Source organism: Lynx canadensis, chromosome X (assembly GCF_007474595.2).
Source record: "Lynx canadensis isolate LIC74 chromosome X, mLynCan4.pri.v2, whole genome shotgun sequence".
Taxonomy (NCBI): Eukaryota; Metazoa; Chordata; class Mammalia; order Carnivora; family Felidae; genus Lynx; species Lynx canadensis.
The window spans coordinates 14,769,980-14,790,640 of NC_044321.2; the positions used below are offsets into that span (position 1 = coordinate 14,769,980).

At 44.4% G+C, this 20,661-nt stretch overlaps 1 protein-coding gene across 7 annotated transcripts in view; it reads right to left on the reverse strand.

Annotated features, from left to right (window-relative positions):
- Positions 1 to 20,661, reverse strand: part of PHKA2 (phosphorylase kinase regulatory subunit alpha 2) — a 71,363-nt gene that overhangs the window by 37,157 nt on the left and 13,545 nt on the right. For all 7 annotated transcript variants that reach the window (XM_030304961.1, XM_030304959.1, XM_030304958.1 and 4 more), the window contains exons 3-8: positions 11,147 to 11,305; positions 8,066 to 8,113; positions 6,736 to 6,904; positions 4,638 to 4,720; positions 2,288 to 2,368; positions 646 to 744 (exon numbers count right to left, since the gene is read on the reverse strand). In XM_030304961.1, coding sequence (XP_030160821.1) covers positions 646 to 744; positions 2,288 to 2,368; positions 4,638 to 4,720; positions 6,736 to 6,904; positions 8,066 to 8,113; positions 11,147 to 11,305 — 639 coding nt within the window. The remainder of the gene's footprint in view (positions 1 to 645; positions 745 to 2,287; positions 2,369 to 4,637; positions 4,721 to 6,735; positions 6,905 to 8,065; positions 8,114 to 11,146; positions 11,306 to 20,661) is intronic.

Here is a 20,661-nt window from a genome sequence, read left to right on the forward strand (position 1 = left end):
GCAGTTTCTACTAATTTTGCCATTTCTCCCATCTCACCTCTCCTCCACTATCCGTCCCCCCCCTCCCCACCCCTCCCCAAGTGAACTAATGCTTGCTAGTCGTCCATTTTGGTGGCACCACGAAATAAACCTGAGAGAAAACCACCTGTATGCTCAAAAACCGAAAAAGATGTTGCCTCCAGCAAAAGAAGGTTGCTGTGATTGCTGAGTCCGCAGATACACCTCGTGATCATCGTGTCTTGTGTTTACCCAGTACTTTTTAGCTCATCGAGAGCTCTGACAAACTAAGTTCATTTACTCTGATCCTTACAACCGCCTTGTGTGACGGGAGAGGAAGGTGCCAGCACGCCCGTTTTATGGATGAGGGGACTGAAGCTCAAGGAAGCCAAGTACCACCAAGCGAGAAATGTGAGGAATGTGGGCCGCCCGGCTGGCTCAGTCGGTAGAGCACACGACTCTTGATCTTGGGACTACTACGTTCGAGCCCCATGGTGGAAGGAGATTACTTAAAATCTTCAAAAAACAAAACAAAACAAAAGCGAGAAAGAAAGAAAGAAAGGTGAGGAATGTGACGTGGAGCCCAGTCTTCCATTCCAGCAGCCTCCTTCCCTCCTGTCTGGACTGTGAGAGGCTTGGAGCTGTTACCTGGCAGTGTTCGACATCATCAGGCAGCACGTGGATCACTGACTTGCGTCCTCCATGGGCTCCAAAGAGGTCCAGTTCGTCAATTGCCTCAAGGGCTGCCTACAAGCACAGGTGTGAATCAGATTTTCTTCCTAGTAAACGGACACTTTCACAGCCACTAGTCCTTTACCATTAAGCAATCTAGCATAAATGCCTTCCCCAAGGTGAGGAAACATATCAGTAAAATTCAGCTAAAGTGTCCTGGAGACAGGTCCTGTCCTTATTTTCAGTGAAATCACCACTTTCCTGGATGTTGCCACTCTTTGTAGAAACAAGAAAGAAAAAGCAGACTAACGTTTCCCCAAATGAAGTTAGTATTTCTCCCAAAGCGTGAGATATCAATGAGTTTCTAACATGGGGGGGGGGGGGCACTAAATTCAGACAGCTTTTCTTTCACCTATTTGTGTTAATTTTAACATTAGCAATCTGCCACTTAAGGAAGTTAATTCTTTTAGTATTACGCTTTCTGTCAGTTGACTGTAACAGAACATATTTATTGTTATTTTGAAAATTCTAGCTCTGGAGTCTTTATTCTATCCAAAAATATACTTCAGTCTTGAGCAAGAGGGAGGCACATTAAATGTCTAGGGCAAGAGATATAAACCGGTGACTGGCAGACTGAATCTGCCCCACAGGTGTGTTCTGTTTGGCCTGATGAAGTTTCATTTTATTATTTTTTAATGTTTTATTTATTTTTGAGGAGAGAGAGAAACAGAGTGTGAACTGCAGAGGGGCAGAGAGAGAGGGAGACACAGAATCCGAAGCAGGCTCCAGGCTCTGATCTGTCAGCCCAGAGCCCGACGCGGGGCTCGAACTCATGAGCAGTGAGATCATGACCTGAGCCGAAGTCGGACACCCAACCGACCGAGCCGCCCAGGCACTCCAAGGCCTGAAGTAGTTTTAAAAATGATTTTGAGGGGCGCCTGGGCAGCTCGGTCGGTTAAGTGTCCGACTTCGGCTCAGGTCATGATCTCACACTCCATGAGTTCGAGCCCCGTGTCGGGCTCTGGGCCGACAGCTCAGTGCCTGGAGCCTGCTTCAGATTCTGTGTCTCCCCTTCTCTCTGCCCCTCCCCTGCTCATGCTCTGTCTCTGTCTCAAAAATAAATAAAGACATTTAAAAAAAATTAAAAAATAAATAAAAATGATTTTGAACTGGAATACTTTTAGAGAAAGTTTCCAGTGCCTCCAATACCCCTCAATACTTTTCTATCTGGCCAGCTTCATTTGTTTATGTTACTTGCCAGACCTGAGCCCACAGGCTTTGGGACTTTTGAGCCCTGCCCTACAAAGCAGTCATATTCTTCAGTTCTCTTTATGACCCAGAAAAGGAGACTGGACAACAGCAAGAGCTTAGGCCTGTGGGTGATAATAATGAGGAAGCAGGACACTTATTTTCGGGCACAGGCACACTTCAGTGTAGGAATCCTACATTCTTTACCTATAATCTCAGTTGTCTGGGGTACCTGTGCCACTTGAATTTCATACTTGTGGCTGACTTGAAAAATATGCTCATTAGATTAAATCCATCCCCCTAAAGATGAGAACCAAATCAAAGCAGTTAAAATGCACAGAAGGAAGAACAAACAGGTCAAGACCATCACCTTGGCCATTCCTACAGAGCTTGCGTTCAATTCCGGAATGCCCTGATTAGTCTTATCTCCGCGCTCCCACATTCCATAATCCTGAGGAAGACAAAGGTAGTCATCAGAGCAGGAAAACGAGGTATATGAGAAGTGCTAGGGAAACATAATTCCTTTATGTTACCCACAGGCACAATGGCACACGAATATCCATTCTCAGAGGTTACAGGATTCACGGCTGTGCTTGTCCTTAATTTCACTTCATTTGACCTCTGTGTAGAATTTAACTCAAGTGGAACAAAAATGCATGCAAAAACACTCTCAATTTTCTTATTCCTAAAAGTTATCAATTTGTAAGAAATTCCTGATTTGTAGAGAACAACATGTTTTATTTCTCTCCAAATGAAATTCTGCCCCTCTATTTAGCTAATCCCTTTGAACTTAAATTGTAAGATAGAATAAAGAAACTTTAACAGATGCATTATAGCTAGTTGAAGCCAACCAAACCACTTAAAATAATTTAATACCAATTTCTAGCGTTACCTCTTGGGAAAAAGTGCTAAGCAAGGAACAAAAGCCAAAATCGAGTGAGGCACAGAATACTGAACTTGCCCTATCTTTTAAACCAGATTAATAAGAACTGGGTCAGAACATGCCATCCACACAGAGGCTGTGATCCATGCATACCTTTTATAATTCGTATTTTCACTTAGGTGAGGCCAGCGCTGGATACGGTTCTGAAATAACGCTACACGCGCTACTGAAAAATGACAACCCAACAAGAACAGGACCAGTGCCAGAATTGCAGCGTTTATTGTTTGATCTGCAAAGACGACCATTTCCAAAACGTGCACACCAGAGCGGCTTTCGCCTCTGTCCTGCTGGCACACCTTGTAGCTTAGCCCCAGGACTCCTTCCTCCGTAGTCCTCCTATCTGGGCCTTTGCGCATTCCACGCCATTCTCACTCCAACCCCAGAGCCAAGTGACTCATCCTCAGCAACTGCTTTGATCAGCTCACCCCCCTGTGCAGGACTCTAAAATGACAAACCATTTATTCCCCAGGGGCTCCCGGCCAACTGTCTCTCTCCGGCTGGCCACACACCTCTGTTATCTGGCCCCCGCCCCTTGCACGCCCACAAGCAGACTCTGTTTTCCGCTTGTCTCCAATACTCTGCTTTCAGGCTATCTCCTCCTTCCCCCAGAGCCCCCTCTCCCCAAGGACCGCTCCCACATTCAGAGTTCATTCCCGCCCATGACTGCACATGCTCTTCCCGCACCGGTCTGCTCACCTAAACCCTACTCACCCTCCAAGGTCTACCTCAAGTCCCACCCTTCCCACAAGGACTTCTCTGGTTTCTTTAGACCTGGGCACTGCCGCCATTTGGAGCCGGATCCTGCCGTGTTTGGGCGCTGCCCGTGCGAGGTGGGACGTTCAGCAGAATCCCTCGCCTCCGCTCACTAGGCGCCAGTAGCTCCCTCCACCGTGTGACAAGCATAAAACTGTTACCAGATGTTGTCCAATGTCCCCCCGGGGAGGGGAAGATTGCCCCTCGTTGAGAATCGCCTCTCTAGACCCGGGGTAGCCCTTGGACCCAGCCTAGTTTGCCATGTATTTTTGTAAACAAGGTCTGTCTGGGACACAGCCATGCTCACGTGCTCACGTGTTGTCTAGGGCTGCCTTCCTACGACAATGGCACACCTGAGTAGAAGCAACAGGGACCGTAGGGGCTGAAAAGTTGAAAATCTTTACTGTCTGGCCCTTTACAAAAAATGTTTGCCGACCCTTGCTCTAGACCATAGGGCGTTTTTGGGTTTGTTTTTTTTTTTTTTTTTTTTGAAAACAAACTCTACCCTTTATTTACTTCCCTTACACTCAGCTTTGCAAAGGTTCCTTGTTTTCTAAGAAGTGAGCAAGGCGCCGCCTTCCATATCAGACAGAAGCCTGGAGGAACTGGGTGGGGTTTATACAGTTTACACCCACCGGCACCGGCCCGGGCCCACATCTGGCTCTGGGCCCTCCGCCTGTCGGCTGCGTGGGGGGATCCCCACGCACAGCAGTTCCTACCCACACGCCGACGCGGCCGCCCTTCACCCTGGGTCAGGCCGGCCCGGTACAGGCCACAGGACACGTTTTGGTCTTATTTCAGATCGGAACAATGGGTTCGAGCAGAGCACGTGGTGCATTCCAAAAACATCAACTCCCCAGCTGCGTTCCAGGACGAAAATGTGCACTCTGTGCGCAGAGGTGACAGTCACAGAGCTCTAACCTCGCTAACCTTCTGATCAGCCCCAGTCTGGCCCTCCAAGAATGGTAGGAGTTTTATTCTTCTTAACTGGACACCTGAAAACATTACTGGGGTTGATACTTACAGCGACTTTATATGCAGCTTCTATGTAAAAAACAAGATTCTGTACGAAGGCCACCTCGTCAAGGGTGAAAATAATACGTAAACCTAGTAAAGAAAAACAATAAAGTTACGGACTTACGTTGTGAAGAGAGAGTTGCCAATTACCAACTACAAATACCACACTAGGAAAGAAATCCTTGTACCCCCATTTTCAGTTTTCTTACGAGCGCATCAAAAATTAAGTCTGAAGCATGGGGCGCCTGAGGAGCTCGGTCAGTTGAACATGTGACTTCGGCTCAGGTCATAATCTAACAGTTGATGAGTTTGAGCCCCACACTGGGCCTGCTGCCGTCACCCTGTCAGCATGGAGCCTGCTTCAGATCCTCCGTCCTCCTCTCTCTCTGTCCCTCTCCCACTCATGCTCGCTCTCAAAAAATAAATAAAACATTAAAAAAATTTTTTTTTAATTCAGTCTGAAGTAAATTGGAACAGTTAATGCCTAATCTCTGAAAGAGAAAGGAAGGGAGGAGTGTGTGCCTACAGGTAGTAAAAATGGGAAGAGAAGGTGTGGGGCCTTCCGGTAGTGCTGGATTTGTGCAAAGAAGTTTCCAACAAACCATGAATTTTAGCCCGGAGCAACCAGACACCATTCTTACCCTTGAGTGAGCCAAAGGGTGGGTACATTTCCCCAGTGGCAGACGAGAGAGTAGAGCCCCCGGCGTCAGGAGACAACCCTTAACCTCGTGGAAAGGCGAGCTCCCCAGACCTCCCTAGGGGGCTGCACTGAAGCAGGCGGTGACCAACAGGGCTGGATTTTTGCTTGGGTCCTTTAACGTTTAGTTGATCATGGCAAATACACATACTTTTAAAGTATGAATTCTTGAAGCTGGTAGAGGTATGGTGAGATATGAACTCTTGCATCAATGGGGGGAGTCTGACTAGTAAACTGTTCTGAAAACAACTGGGTAGTATATGCAAGTAGCCTCTGAATGACACCCAACAGAAGGAAGCAAACGGAGAAGGGGTCAAAGTTGGTATTGCAACATTTAGTTATAATAGGGGGAAAAGAATAAAGGAATGGTTTGATTATAACATATCCACTGATAAAGTCACTAAAATTATGTTTATCGAGAGCTTGTAAGATCATGGGGAAAATGCTCAAGTTACAATGCTATATAATAAAGATTATTAGCCCTGCAAACGATAAGACCTTAAATAGAAAAAAAAACTTGGAGGACACACATTCAAATGAAAATGGACAGTGGAATTTTTTCTTTGTATTTTGTTAAATTTTCCAAACTATTTACAGGTTCATATTAATTTTCACAACCAAGAAGTATTTTTTATAAATGCCCGGTGTATTCACAAAGCTGTAACAATATCATTTGTGGATTTCTGCTAACTTTGAGTTTCACACCTGCAGTCCGAACTACACGGGAAGCCTCTAACTCCAAAGGTCAGTTTACCGCTGGTGACGAGAACTTGGCGACACAGCAGCTGACTGACCTAAGCCCCGGGGGCCACAGCGGCAGGCTCTGGCACGGGAGGGACCCTCTGGTTACAGACGAGCTGCAGCCTGAAGCTCAGGAAGCCAACGGCTCGGGCCGAGGGGCAATGCTCACGGTCGGGGACGTCGGGCCCACTCCCGGCATGGGTACTATGGACTGACCGACCACTCCGGGCACATAGCCGAGCTCTAGAAATGACATTGTTTGGGTATAATTCAGGTAGATGAGGGTGTGTCTAGAAGGGGGTGAGCCGGGCAGTGAGAGGAAAAGGTGAAGGGGCCAGGCCTGCTAATACTAGAGAAGAAAATCCTAAGAGGGGGTTTGACGCTGTCTGCAGATATTCAGACTGTCAGAGGTAGATCTGATCTCGGCTGCTCCAGTAAACAGTGGCAGCAAGGAAGCTTTGGGATCAACAGCCCTTTGTCCTACCAGTCCTCAGAAGGTTGGCTATGAGCATGTCACAGAGTCAATGCATGTAACGTTATCAAGAGCATGCTTTTTCTTTACAGAAATAACTTATTTTGAATTCTAATCAATGCCTGTCCCTCCCCACCCCCTTCTCCCTGTACAATGTCACTCCCTGTACAATGGGCTCGAACGACCCTGGCTCACCGGAGGCCGTCATCTGGGCCAGGAACAGGAGGAAGAGGGAGGTGGCATCCACCTGGAGGTGGCCCCACTGGTCGTCACCCACCACGGTGCTGCAGGTGGCGGTGTTGTACTTGGCGTGCAGGCTGTCCTTGGTACTCTGAGTGTGCTTGAACTTCTCCACTTTATGTACCTGAGGGAGGAAGCAAGCCGGCTCCACACAGTAAAGGGGCTGACGGCGGGTGGAGGCCATACTCAAAGCCCATCTCTTAGTTCTAGACCTCTTAGCAGCTACCTCTGGGAGCCAGAGGGATGGAAGGCAGCACATGATCCCCAGTGAGCACCACACAGAGGGGCTGTGTGGGGGATTCTTCCCGTCCGCACCAGAAGGGGCCCGGCCCAGTGGGATTTTAACAAGCTCTGCAGGGCGACGGGTCAAGCCAAAGGGTTTCTTTGTCTGCATATGCCCAGCATGAGCTGTGACACACGGGAGGCACTCAGTAAGAGAGAGAGGGAACAAAGAGGCCCCGTTTAAACTTCAACTTCTTGTTTCCTTATGTCCAAAGGAAAGGGCAACTAGGTCTTCGAAGACTAACCGGGCATATGCTGATGAAGGGCGGGGACAGTATCATTCATCTCGGAACGTGTGCAGATCCCAGCAGGATGTTCTGCACACAGTACAAGCTCAGTGAATTGTTTTATTTACTCCTCGCTGAAAATACCAGTAAACAGTAACGTCAAGTTTTAAAAACTCAAGCATTTCAACTCAAATGAAAGGAAACCCTTTTATAAACTCAACAAAATAAACAGTGCTACGTGGCTGTCTGGGAGTGGCTTTAAAAAACAATGATATCTGGGGCGCCTGAGCAGCTCAGTCGGTTAAGTGTCCGACTCTTGATTCTGGCTCAGGTCACGATCTCATGGTTCATGGGATCGAGCCCCATGTGAGCTCTGCACTGACAGCGCAGAACCTGCTTAGGATTCTCTCTCTCCCTCTCTCTCTCTCTCTCTGCCCCTTCCCTGCCCGGGCTCTCTCTCTCTCTCTCTCTCTCTCAAAATAAATAAGTCAACATTGAAAGTAAATAAATAACAATGGTCTCTGCCCCATTTAAAAAAAGGGCATGTTCTCCTTTTACACAAGTAACTCTTCAAAAGAGATTCTGAGTAACGGGGTCCTTTGATTCTGGGTCCTTATTGAAGATAATTTAAAAGGACAAAGAACGTAAAATATTTCCTATTTCTCTTCCACTTGAGAAGAAAAGCTCAAGACGCTTTAGGGATGTTAGCTGTCACCATGTAAATGATAAATACCCACTAAGATGACCTGAAAACACATTTGCCATTTTCTGCCTACCTGTCTCATCATGCACTGGAGAAGACCCCGCATCAGTTTCACCACGTTCTGCGGAAATAAAGCGGGATGAGTGACGAGGCCAGCTTCCCTGCTCCATGAAAACCACCTCCTTACCACGTGGTCGGTAACCAGGGCTGCCTGGAGACCTCCCTGAGAAGGCACATCCTGAGCATATACACGTCTTCCGATTGTTTCGATTACCTCCAATCCATCACAAACAAAGAAAATCTGGATGCAGCGACTTATCTCAAATAAAGGGGCTGGACCACATGGCACCTCCAGTTCTGGAATCCACTGGTATTCTAGCGAGACAATTTTTATAAGCCTAGTACCCTGATGTTTAATTCTGATGTCACAATTCTTAGTAATTCATTTTTGTCATGCTAAAGATGAATTAAGTCCACCATCCTGCCCCAAAGTAATGACACTTTGCCAAAAGAGCCATTTGTGACACCATCACTGGACTATTGAGTAAAGTTCTTACAAAATGCAAGTAGCCGCCAAGGTTACTCAATAATACGTATCGCAACCGACTATTGTAATTATTATTATAAATAATAACAATAGTACGATGATAATCAGACATTCTGCCCAGGAGCTGTATAAAACACTTTGCCTGGGTTCTGTGTAATTCTCGCAAACAACCTTACGAGGTGAGTGTCATTATTACCCCACTTTATAGATGAGGAACCTGAGGCTGAGAAAGATGAGGCGACATTGCTAAAGTCACGCAGCTGGCAGGCGTTTGAGCTCTTAGTCAATACGTTATGTTGCCTCCCACTTCCTTCACAATTCAGGCCCATCAAAAGACTGCTCTTAAGACGTCCTATGAGAAACACCATAAAATGAATTCACAAGTGGCTACAGAATGGGACAGTTTGTAGGTCGAAGTAGACTGGCTGGAAGAAGCTCCCACCCAGGACCACGAGCATCTCCTGTCTTGCAGAACGTACGTGGTTTGCCGAGGAGGAATGTAGTAAAGGCCATGGAAGTTAATTACCAGAGAAAAGTCTGGAGTGAATTATCCTTCAGATCCTTCTGCCTCTAAAATCCTAGGATTCTAGAATACGATTTCACTTTAGGTCATAAACTCTTTTGAGACAGAAAATGTTACCTCACGATAAGGTTATAACTAACATTGCTGTAATTAACATTTCCTACTGTGTACAGCGTGACCATTTGTCAACTGACTTCCCCTCAAGTAAAGAAAACTTATTTTCCATTATGAAGAGGCACAGTGGTTCCCAACTGGGTGGCCATTCCCATCCTCCAGGGGTGAGGGAACATCTGGAAATATGGGGCCAGGAGCATTTTTACCGTCACCAAGATAAAGATGGGGACTACCGGCATTTAGTGCGTAGGGACCAAGGAGCCTAAGTGTCCTGCCATGCATGGGCTAGTCTCACACAATGAACGACTGTGCTTCCCAAGCTCCAAGCGCAATAGCATCCCTGCTTCGGATCACTGGAAGATCCCATGTTATCTTCCATAATCAAGGGAAACGTCTCTCTTTAGTTGTCAACCACACTCATCAAAACAACGTGCCCTATTCGTGCCTCGCTATCGTCCGTCGCAGAGCAGCAAATCCAGTCAACTCTAGCCTGCGTCAGAAAATGCTTACAGAGGGGGCGCCTGGGTGGCTCAGTCGGTTAGGCGTCCGACTTCGGCTTGGGTCACGATCTCGCCTTTCATGAGTCCGAGCCCCGCGTCGGGCTCTGCGCTGACAGCTCGGAGCCCGCTTCAGATCCTGTCTCCCTCTCTCTTTGCCCCTCCCCTGCTCACACCCTGTCTCGCAAAAATGAATAAACATTAAAAAAAAAATTAAGACGAAAAGAAAAGCTTACAGAGGAGAGGTACACGGTGTGTGTGCGTGCGTGCACACGTGTGTGTAGACAGGCAGGCTTTACTTTGACTTCGTCTCAAGGGAGGATGGGAAGTTTGATGAACATCCACATTAAATTATTACGCTGCTAAGAACGGCTCACTTATGTGCTAGCCATCCAACTTCTTGGGGGAGCACCCAGTGCTTGCTATAAACATTTTTTAAAACTACCTCCTGCTCTACCTCCAAGGCTTGGTGATTGTATCGCCTTACACTCAGCAACGTCCAGTCAAACCCAAACCATCCTTCCCTTGCTCCCACAGACAGGTTTCCTCTCTTAAGTTTCCCTACTGTCGTCAAGGCTGCCCACAACTCCTGCCCACTTTGGTTGCTATCACAAGCACTGATCGGGCTGTAAGAACTCTCCCTGGGTCTGACAATCGGCTGGCTGGGAGGGCCAAGGAGGAACGTACGAATCAAAGATAAATCCAAAAGGTTCTCCTGCTAAGAGAACTATAATTTTATATGTCAATGCTTTCTGCTTCAACACCGTCACTCCAAATACTCTGAAAATACCTCCCGTGCTCAAGGGCAGAATATTTTCTTACGTACTCAAGGATGGCAAACCTTTGCCTCGGCGGGTACGTCAGTTTCTGATCTGAGAAATCAGTAAGAGGATTTCACAGTGCTGTGATGGTAACATAGGCATGAATATTGGACAACACCAATGTGACTCAAAATTAAAAGGTAACTATAAATTAATAAAACCGCTTTGGAAGGGCTCAAACTAGAAAGGAATTTCTAAGGGAAATTCCGAAAATGTTTCAAGCAGTAGCAATACCGTTTGGAGAAATACCCTTTCAACATGACTACTACAAAGCATACACTCTGGAACGTATATTTCTGGTGTGTTCTTTGGAAACAGTCATTATATGAGTGTATAATGGCACTGTGTATGTAAGTATATGTAAAATGGACAGAGCATGGGAGAGAGACATGTAGCTAGTTAGAAATGTGGACGCTTTCTTTTCCTGTTCAGAATAGTATGATTTTTATTGTTTTTAAGGAAGACAAAAAATCTCAAAGAGAACGACCAATGAGAGGTGGAGGCTACCTAAGCACCCCCCTAAAATATTCTATAGCAGGAATGGACGGGGCGCGTACATCGAACGGTTCTACACAAACAGCTACCTCCTTGGAGGCTTTTCAGTTCAGGGGAAAGGGGCTGAGCAGCGAACGTGGCTGCCACTCGGCATTACCTGCTCCAGCTCGTAGGCTTTGGCCTTGTCCTCGTCGCGGTCGGCATTCTTGCGGTAGGCCATGCCCAGGCCCCACACGGCCAGAATGCTGTAGATGTTATCCCGCACCCAGGCGTCCTTCTGTTCGTGACTGGCTGACAGCAGCCCTGTGACCGGATTCTGTTAGAGAAGAGACACAAAATGACTCGGCGCCACCTTCACCCAACTCCTGGCAAACGGACGCCTGCCCTGAGGGGGCACGCCGAGGGCCGGGATGAGGAGTAGAAATCGGAGTTCTGGTCCTTCCTTGCTCTGCCACCAACAGCATGGTCTTGCGTGAGAAGTGACGTCACTCCTCTGTGGTTCCCTCATCTATATAATAGAAATATTAGCCTAGAAAGTCTCTAGGGAACCTTCTAACACTGAAGTTCTTGTGCTTTCAAACCAGATCATACCGTTGTGACAAACAAAACGACCGACCAATAGAAAAAGCCCACGAGTCTTAACAAATCTGCGCACCACAGGCTTCAGGTCTTCTCCTGCCTGTATGCTTCCACATCAGCTGGGGAGACATTGAACCTGGAGCGAGAGACCCAGATGCGGGGCCCCACTCCACCAGTCCAGCTCTGTGTGCCAGGGGAAGCCGCCTACCCTATCCGGGCCTCCAAGGCCTTGTCTGTAATCCAGACATTTCACGTGCCCAAAAAGGACACGCTAAGCAACAGGACATCGGAGGTCCTATTTAGCTATGATATTTAAAATTTGTTTTTAATGTTTATTTATTTTTGAGAGGGACAGAACGCGAGCGGGGGTGGGGCAGAGAGGGAGGGAGACCCAGAACCCGAAGCTGGCTCTGGGCTCCGAGCCGTCAGCACAGAGCCCGACGCGGGGCTCGAACCCACGCGCCGTGAGATCGTGACCCGAGCCGAAGCCGGACGCTTAACCGACTGAGCCACCCAGGCGCCCCTAGCTATGATATTTAAAAGGGCAGCCGAGTCACTAAAAAGCCAGATCTTCACACACAAAAAAGTACACACAATATTCTTGACAGCATTAGTCACAATAACTCAAAAGTGGAGACAACCCAGATGCCCGTCAACTGATGAATGAACAAAATGTAGTCTATACAATGAAATATCATTCAGCAATAAAAAGGAATGAAGAAGCATTCATATATGCTACAGCATGGGTGAACCTGGCAAACATAATGCTAAGTAAAAAAAAAGCTGGTCACAAAGGACCACATGTTCTCTCATTCCATTTATATGAAACGTCCAGAATAGGTTAACCTGTAGAGATAGAAAGATTAATGGTTGTTTAGGGTGGGGGTGGGGGGCGGGTAGAAGGAAATGGGGTGTGAGTGACTGTTAACAGGTCACTTTCTGGAGCTGATCAAATTGCTCCAAAATTGATCATGGTGATGATGCACAACTCTGTAAATATACTGAAAACCATTACACTGTTTACTTTAAACAGATGAAATGTACGGTAAGTAAATTATATCCCAAAAAGCTATTATTTTTTTAAAAGCCAGTGCTAATAACTCTGTGCCTAGAAATAAAATGGTAAGACAGAAAAAGAGTGACATAAAGATCAAGCCTTGTTGACCTGTCCTGAAAATATGTAAAGAAATATGTATCTGATAAAATACGTCCAATAAAATACAGGGCCTTGCCAGCTTAAAAAAAATTACTCAAAAGAGTACTAAATTATTTACAAGGAGGCTCACGAAAAAACTGTTGGGTAATTTCAAAGTGATAGTGCCACGGTTATTAGATAAAAGAAAACACTGGCATAGTTCCAAACGGTCCCACATGAGGAATTAAATAGTGGACTTTCTCCTTTAACTAATCTATGCCCTCTTCAAAAGCATCTAAAACTCAACTGAAACCGCCCACAGGAGCAACAGAGTTTTGTCTTTTGACACAGCTCCATGGCCAACAATTGTACATCAATCATTTTAAAGAACTGAAGTCTAGAAATGGCTGAGTGAAGGTGTGAGTCTTAGTCCAACATCGGACAACTGGGGTTTTTAAAAAAAAATCCAACAATGTATAACATAAGCAACTTTAACTGTTCTGAGGCCAGTTGGCTAATCCCAGGACGGGAATCATCAGGAGATCCAGAGAAAGAAATCAGCCCCTTCCTCGAATATCCGTCAACTGAGAGTCCACGGAGACAAACAGCCTTCCGATGAGACAGCAGTGACCGCCGACACATAGTGCCAAGTGTGGTTTGGATTATGAAATGTCACTGTCCTGTTAGCTGGAAGTTACTTCTTTGATTCTTTACTTTGGGCTTACCTGGTGAACTGGATTAGTTTATCTCCACCCAGAGCTATTATGTCTGAACCCCTCGTTTCACTACAGGGATGCAGTCTGGGTGTTGAGATCCCCACATTCAAGACTACCTACTCAAACCATGTTAAACTGCGGTGCTACTGCACTCAATGAAAGGAGTTATGAACAGTAAGTTATGAATTTAGTATTTAAAAAAATTTTTTTAATGTTTATTTTTGAGACAGTGACAGAGCATGAACGGGGGAGGGGCAGAGAGAAAGGGAGACACAGAATCCGAAGCGGGCTCCAGGCTCCGGGCCCGATGAGGGGCTCGAACCCGTGAACCGTGAGATCGTGACCCGAGCCGAACATGGACACCTAACGGACTGAGCCGCCCAGCGGCCCCTTGAATTTACTATTATGAACTGAACATTTGTGTCTATTCAGACGCTGAAATCTAATTCCCAACGTGATGCTATTCGGAGGTGGGGCCTTTGGGAGGCGATTAGTGAGGGTAGAGCCCTCACGAATGGCACCTAGTGCCCTTACAGAAGGGGCCAGAATGCCAGCTTGCTCTCTCTGCCACGTGAGGTTGCAACAAGAAGCCGGCTGTCTGCAACCTGGAAGAGGGCCGTCACCAGAACCTGACCACGCTGGCACCCTCGTCTTGGACTTCCCAGCCTCCAGAACTGTGAGAAATAAATTTCTGTTGTTTCAGCTCGCCCGTCTGTGGTATTTTGTTACGGCAGCCCCAGCTAAGACTGGCTTCTTTCTCTAAGTTTATAAAAAATAATGTGCTGTGTTGGAAGACGTGGGAGGTTCCGTTTTGATGTAATTCATAAAAACTGAAACGACCACAGATCGGGAGATACTGTGCGATGCCCAGTCTGCTGTCCCTTCTTCTAACCGAGCCGGTGGCTTTGCCTTTGTGCTACTTACTCCCCTCCTTAAAGGTGGCTTATGCTGCACCCCTGCATTCTCACTCACTGGTTTCTGTGAACCACCCAACAGGTCCATCCCTTCAGAGCTCTCTCTGGGGTCTTCTACTTGCATTAGCTATCTAAACGGAAGGGGCCTTCATATCTGCTGCAATTTTGCAAGCCAAACACAAACAGCCAAACTGCAGACAACAGGAGGAAAGTGGGCAGAGCTTTTTTCAGGCCAAGCCAATGGCTTCAGATATGATCATTTTAACCATATGCTGCTTTTCAATCTTTTAAAAATATAATTGTACCTATACCCACACATAGCCTTCAGCGTATTATGTTTAAGAGCAGAGGTGCCGGGAGGCACCTGGGTGGCTCAATCGGTTAAGCATCCGACTCTTAATTTCGGCTCAGGTCATGATCCCACAGCCATGGGATCGAGCCCCGTGTGGGGCTCTGCACTGAGCGTGGAGCCTGCTTAAGATACTCTCTCTCACTCTGTCTCTCCCTCTGCCCCTCTCCCCCACTTGCGCTCGTGCGCGCTCTCTCTCAAAAGGAGAGTGTTGTTGGTGAGAATTAAATGAGTAATTCAAATCAAGCATTTTGGACTGTATCTACCATAAATCAGTGCTCAGTAACTGCTAACTATATTATCAACCTATCTGAACAGATTTCATTCACATTACTTCTTTTTCATAGAATTATTTCAGGAAATCCGATGGGGAAGATGGGGATAGTGGTTAGGGGAACAACCTACAAGTCTGCTTAGCGTAACCGTCATTATTTTTATTAGGAAAAAAAAAGCCTGGTGCCTTCTTTTATTTTTATAGTAAATATGGCTAGTGGATATATTTATCCCATTGATATGTTTGAGAAAAAAACCCTGGCAACTCTCCACCCTCTCCACCCCCAGGTCTTTGCCTTTCCCCTTCTTTAGCCCTGAATTTTGCTCACTCAAATCAATCTTCCCTGTTTTACTAAACTCTCTGTGTACTTTACCTGTAAGAGTAAATTAACATTAGTGACAAATTCTGTAATAAGCACCATGACCGCTCGACAACCGTTTCCCGAGGTGACAGGTGTGGGGCCATGAAGGAAGAAGATGGGGCGGACTGCAGACAATGGGGCTATGAGGACAGCCATGAAGAGTCAAGGGTAGTGTCCCAATGTGGAGAAGGCACAGGCCTGAGCCAGGAGACTCAGCACCCCTGCTGTGAGGGAACTGACAAATGATACCCTTCAACTCGAGGAGAAGAGGCCTGAGACAATGAGCCCAAAATAAATTGTGTTTCATTGAGCACAAGGGGCCAACAGTTGGGCATCTTGTCCTTCAGTTTCAGTCATCTGATGGCCCCTCTTACCTCTTCCACCACTTCTGCATTTCTAAATTAGAGAAAGTGCCCTTCTTGGCGCCTGTTTGTGAGAGAAAGGCCTAGAATGAATTGGGCCCAGGGCTTGGCGTCTTATAACACCAAACATTCATTTCTCTTCCATGCCTCATGTCCATCGCTGGTCGACCGTGGTTCTGCTCGGTCTTGTCTTTCTTCTAGGAACCAGGCTACTGGAGCAGCCTGTACCCACAACACTGCCCATGCCATGGCAGGGGAGAAGAAAGACAGCGAACCCTGAGCTGCCTCTTCAGGCTGCCAGCCAGAATGGACACATATTACCTCCCCTCTCATCTCATCCATGAAACCAAGTCTCATGGCCATTTCTGAGTTCAACAAGGGAGAGATGTGAAATCCTCCCCTAAGGATGGGAAGCAAATAGTTGTGAACTATTATGTGAACAATTATGTAAACAACTATTATGTAAAGAATTGTGAATAATTATGCTGTCATGATGACCTTACCTGCTAGCTGTGGTGGGTTGGGACCCCCACCTTTATAGCCCACTGATAAGTGAATCTGTAGCGATCAGAGATTAACATGGTAACGAGCCATTTGCATTTTGCTTTTTGGCTTATAAAAAAGTCTCTCTCTGTCTTTCAAAAATGAATAAATGTTAAAAAAAAAAGACTGGCTTATAAAAAAGTATTAAATAAATGATAATTCCTACTCTTTAGGACAGGGGTAGGAGGAAAAAGGAATTGAGATATTAATATCAGGTAAGGTCTTTGCTGACTTTACTGCAAAGAATATTACCAGGGATACAGAGGAATATTACATAAAAATGAAAGAGTCAGTTCACCATGAAGACTTAACAATCCTAAATTTGTCTCTACCTAATAAGAAGTAAAGGGATAGACACATAGAGGTCAGAGTACAGACTCCAGAAACAGATCCACACAAATATGACAAATTGATTTTTGACAAAAGTCTATAGACAAACGGGGAAAGGACAGTCTTTTTTTTTTTTTTTAAGATTTTATTTTTAAGTAATCTCTACACCCAACATGTGTCTCAAACTTGCAACCCTAAGATCAAAAGTTTCATGATCTACCGACTGAGCCAGCCAGGCACCCCGAAAGGACAGTTATTATTTTAATAAGTGGTGTTGGAACACAGAAATACAAAGGGTAATAAAAGAATACTATGAACCATTATGTGCCAACAAATTGGATAACTCAGAATAAATGAATAAATTCCTAGAAGCACACAACTTTCTAAAACTCAATCACACAAACCTCACCATACTCATGGAATGGAAGAATTGTTAAGTTAATTAAATTAATTGTTAAAATGTCCATTCTACCCAAAGCAATCTACAGGTTCAATGCAATCCCTATCAAAATACCAATAGCATTTTTCACAAAACTAGAACAAAAAAATCTTAAAATTTGTATAAAACCACAAAAGACCCCAAATAGCCAAAGCAATCTTGAGAAAGAAGAACAAAGCTGGAGGTATCACAACCCCAGGTTTCAACATATACTACAAAGCTATGGTAATGAAAACATTATGGTACTGGCACAAAGACAGACACATAGATCAATAGAATAAAACAGCCAGCCCAGAAATAAACCCATGATTATATAATCAATTAACCTACAACAAAGGAGGTCAGACTATACAATGGAGAAAAGACAGTCTCTTCAATAAATGGTTCTGGGAAAACTGGATAGCTATATGCAAAAGAATGGAAATGGGCCCCTTTTTTAGACCATACACAAAAACTAGCGTGAAATGGGTTAAAGACTTAAACCTAACACCTGAAATCATAAAACTCCTAAAAGAAAACATGAGCAGTAATTACATGGACACTGGACTTAGCAACGTATTTATGGATAGGTCTCCTCAGGCAAGGGAAACAAAAGCAAAAATTAACTAATGGGACTACATACACCAAAGTAAAAAGCTTTTGCACAGTGAAGGAAATCATCAACAAAACAAAAAGGCAACCTACTGAATGGGAGAAGATATTTGCAAATAATATATCTGATAGAGGGTTTATACCCAAAGTATAACAAGAACCTATACAACTCGATAACAACAACAAAAAAGCAAATAATCTGATTTAAAAATGGGCAGAAGATCTGAATAGACATTTTTCCAAAGGAGACATACAAATGGCCAACGGACACATGAAAAGATGCTCAACACCAGTAATCACCAGGGAAACGCAAATCAAAACCATAATGGGATCACCTTAAACCTGTCAGAATGACTAGAATGAAAACGACAAGAAATGGCAAGCATTAGCAAGGATGTGGAGAAAAGGGAACACTTGTGCACTGTTGGTAGGAATGCAAACTAGTGCAGCCACTATGGAAAATAGTACTGAGGTTCCTCAAAAAGATAAAAAATAGAAATACCATACAATCCAGTAATTTCACTACCCAAAGAAAATGAAAACACTTATTAAAAAAGATATATGCACTCCTATGTTTACTGCATCATTATTTACAATAGCCAAGATAAGGAGGCAATCCAAGTTTCCACTGACAAACGAATGGAAAAAGAAGATGTGGTTTGTATATACAATGAAATGTTCCTTGGCCATAAAAGAGTAAGACTGTGCCATTTGTGACAACATGGATGGACCTAGAGGGTTATGCTAAGAGAAAGACAAGTACCGTATGATTTCACTTATATGTGGAATCTAAAAAACGAAAACAAACAGAAACAGATTCATAAGTACAAAGAACAAACTGGTGGTTGCCAAGGGGCGGGAGGTGGTGAGAGGATGAGTCAAACAAGTGAAGACGATTAAGAAGGACAAACTTCCAGTTATAAAATAAATAAGTCACAGGGATGAAAAGTACAGCATAGGAAATACAGTCAATAACATTGTAAATAACTTTGTATGTGAGCAGATGGTAACTATACTTACTGTGGTGAGCATTTCATAATGTATATAATTGTCAAATCACTGTACTGTATACCTGAAACTAACATAAAACTAACATAACACCACTTACTGTGGTGAGCATTTCATAATGTATATAATTGTCAAATCACTGTACTGTATACCTGAAACTAACATAACACAAACAACTACACTTGAATTAAAAAAAAATACTCAAAGAAATATTGAAACCACTCAAGGAAAGAATGAGAATAATAAAAAGATGTGCTATTTTTAAAAATGTGACTAAACAAAAACAATAAACTTAGATGTCAAAATTGTTGTTAACATGGTTCTAGAGCAAAGCAAATACCGGGCATCCATATGCAAGAAAATGAATCTCAATCTCAATCCTGCATCTCCTACAAGAGTTAACTCAGGGACGCCTGTGTGGTTCAGTCAGTTAAGAGTCCAACTCTTGATTTCAGCTCAGGTCATGATCTCACAGTCATGAGATCAAGCACCGTGTTGGGCTCCATGCTGAGCTTGGAGCCCGCTAGGGATTCTCTCCCCCATCCTCTCTCTCTGCCTCTCCCCTGCTCTCTCTCTCTCAAAATAAATAAATAAAACATTACAAAAATAAACTCAAAATCACAGATCTCAATGTTAAATGGAAACCTATAAAACTTTTATAAGCAAACACAGAAGAAAAACCTTCATGACCTACAGCTGGGCGGAATTAGCCATGATAGTACTAAAAGGAAGATCCATAGAAGAAAAACCGATAAATTGGACTTGAGTAAAATTAAAGACTTTTGCTCTGCGAAGGACACTGTTAAGAGATAAAAAACAAACAAACAAACAAAAACAAGCTACAGACTAGGAGAAACTATTTGCAAGTCACATACTCAACAAGAGAAGTGTGAACTCTCAAAACTCAACAGTAAGAAAACAAACAGCCTAATTTAAAAATTGGTAAAAACAAACAAAAAAACTTGGATACTTCACTTAAGAGGATTTGACAGATGACAAATAAGCACATAAAAAGCTCAACATCATTAGCTATTAAGTAAATACAAATTAAAACTACTATGAGCTATCACTACATACCTATTAAGATGGCTACAATTAAAAATACTGCCATTACTAAGTGCTGACAGAGACGTAGAATCACTGGAATCCTCTTATGTTGCTGGTGGGAATGCAAAGTGGTGCTGCCGCTCTAGAGAGCGGTTTGGCAATTTCTTTTTTTTTTTTTTAAGCTTATTTATTTTGAGAGAGAGAGAAAAAGAGAGCATGAGCAGGGGAGAGGCAGAGAGAGAGAGGAGAGAATCTCAAGCAGGCTCCACACTGCCAGCACAGAGCTCAACGTGGGGCTCGATCTCACAAACCGTGGGATCATGACCTGAACAGAAACCAAGAGTCAGATGCTTAACTGACTGAGCCACCCAGGTGCCCCCAGTTTGACAATTTCTAATAAACTTGAACACTTACCCTACAACCCAGCAATCCTGTTCCTGAATATTTACCCTGGAGAAACAGAGACCTCTACAAGCAACGTGTAAGGCAGCTCAATTCTTAACTACCAAAAACTGGAAACTCAAATGTCCTTCAATAGGTGAATGGATAAACACACTGGGATATATCCCTATAATGAATACTACCTAGCAATGAAAAGAACAAACTATTGATATACAGCAACTTGGATGAATTTCACAGGCCTTATGCTAAGTGAAAGAAGCCACTCGCAAAGGTTACATACCACATGATTCCACTTACATGACATTCTTGAAAAGACAAAACTATAGCGATAGAGAAGTGATCGGTGGTTTCCAGGGGTTAAGGGTGGGGAGAGGGTGTGACAAAGGGGTAGCAGGAGGGAGATCTTTTGGGGTTGAAGGAACTGCTTTGTATCTTGATTATGGTTATGGTTACATGACTCTACACGTTTTAAAATTCACAGAACTGTACACTAAATATATGAAAAAGGAAATTTATTGTGATTTCTAGCACTTTTTTAAAAAAAATTTTATTGTGACATAATTCATATACCATATACTTTACCCATTTAAAGGGTACAATTCAATGGTTTTTGCTATAGTTA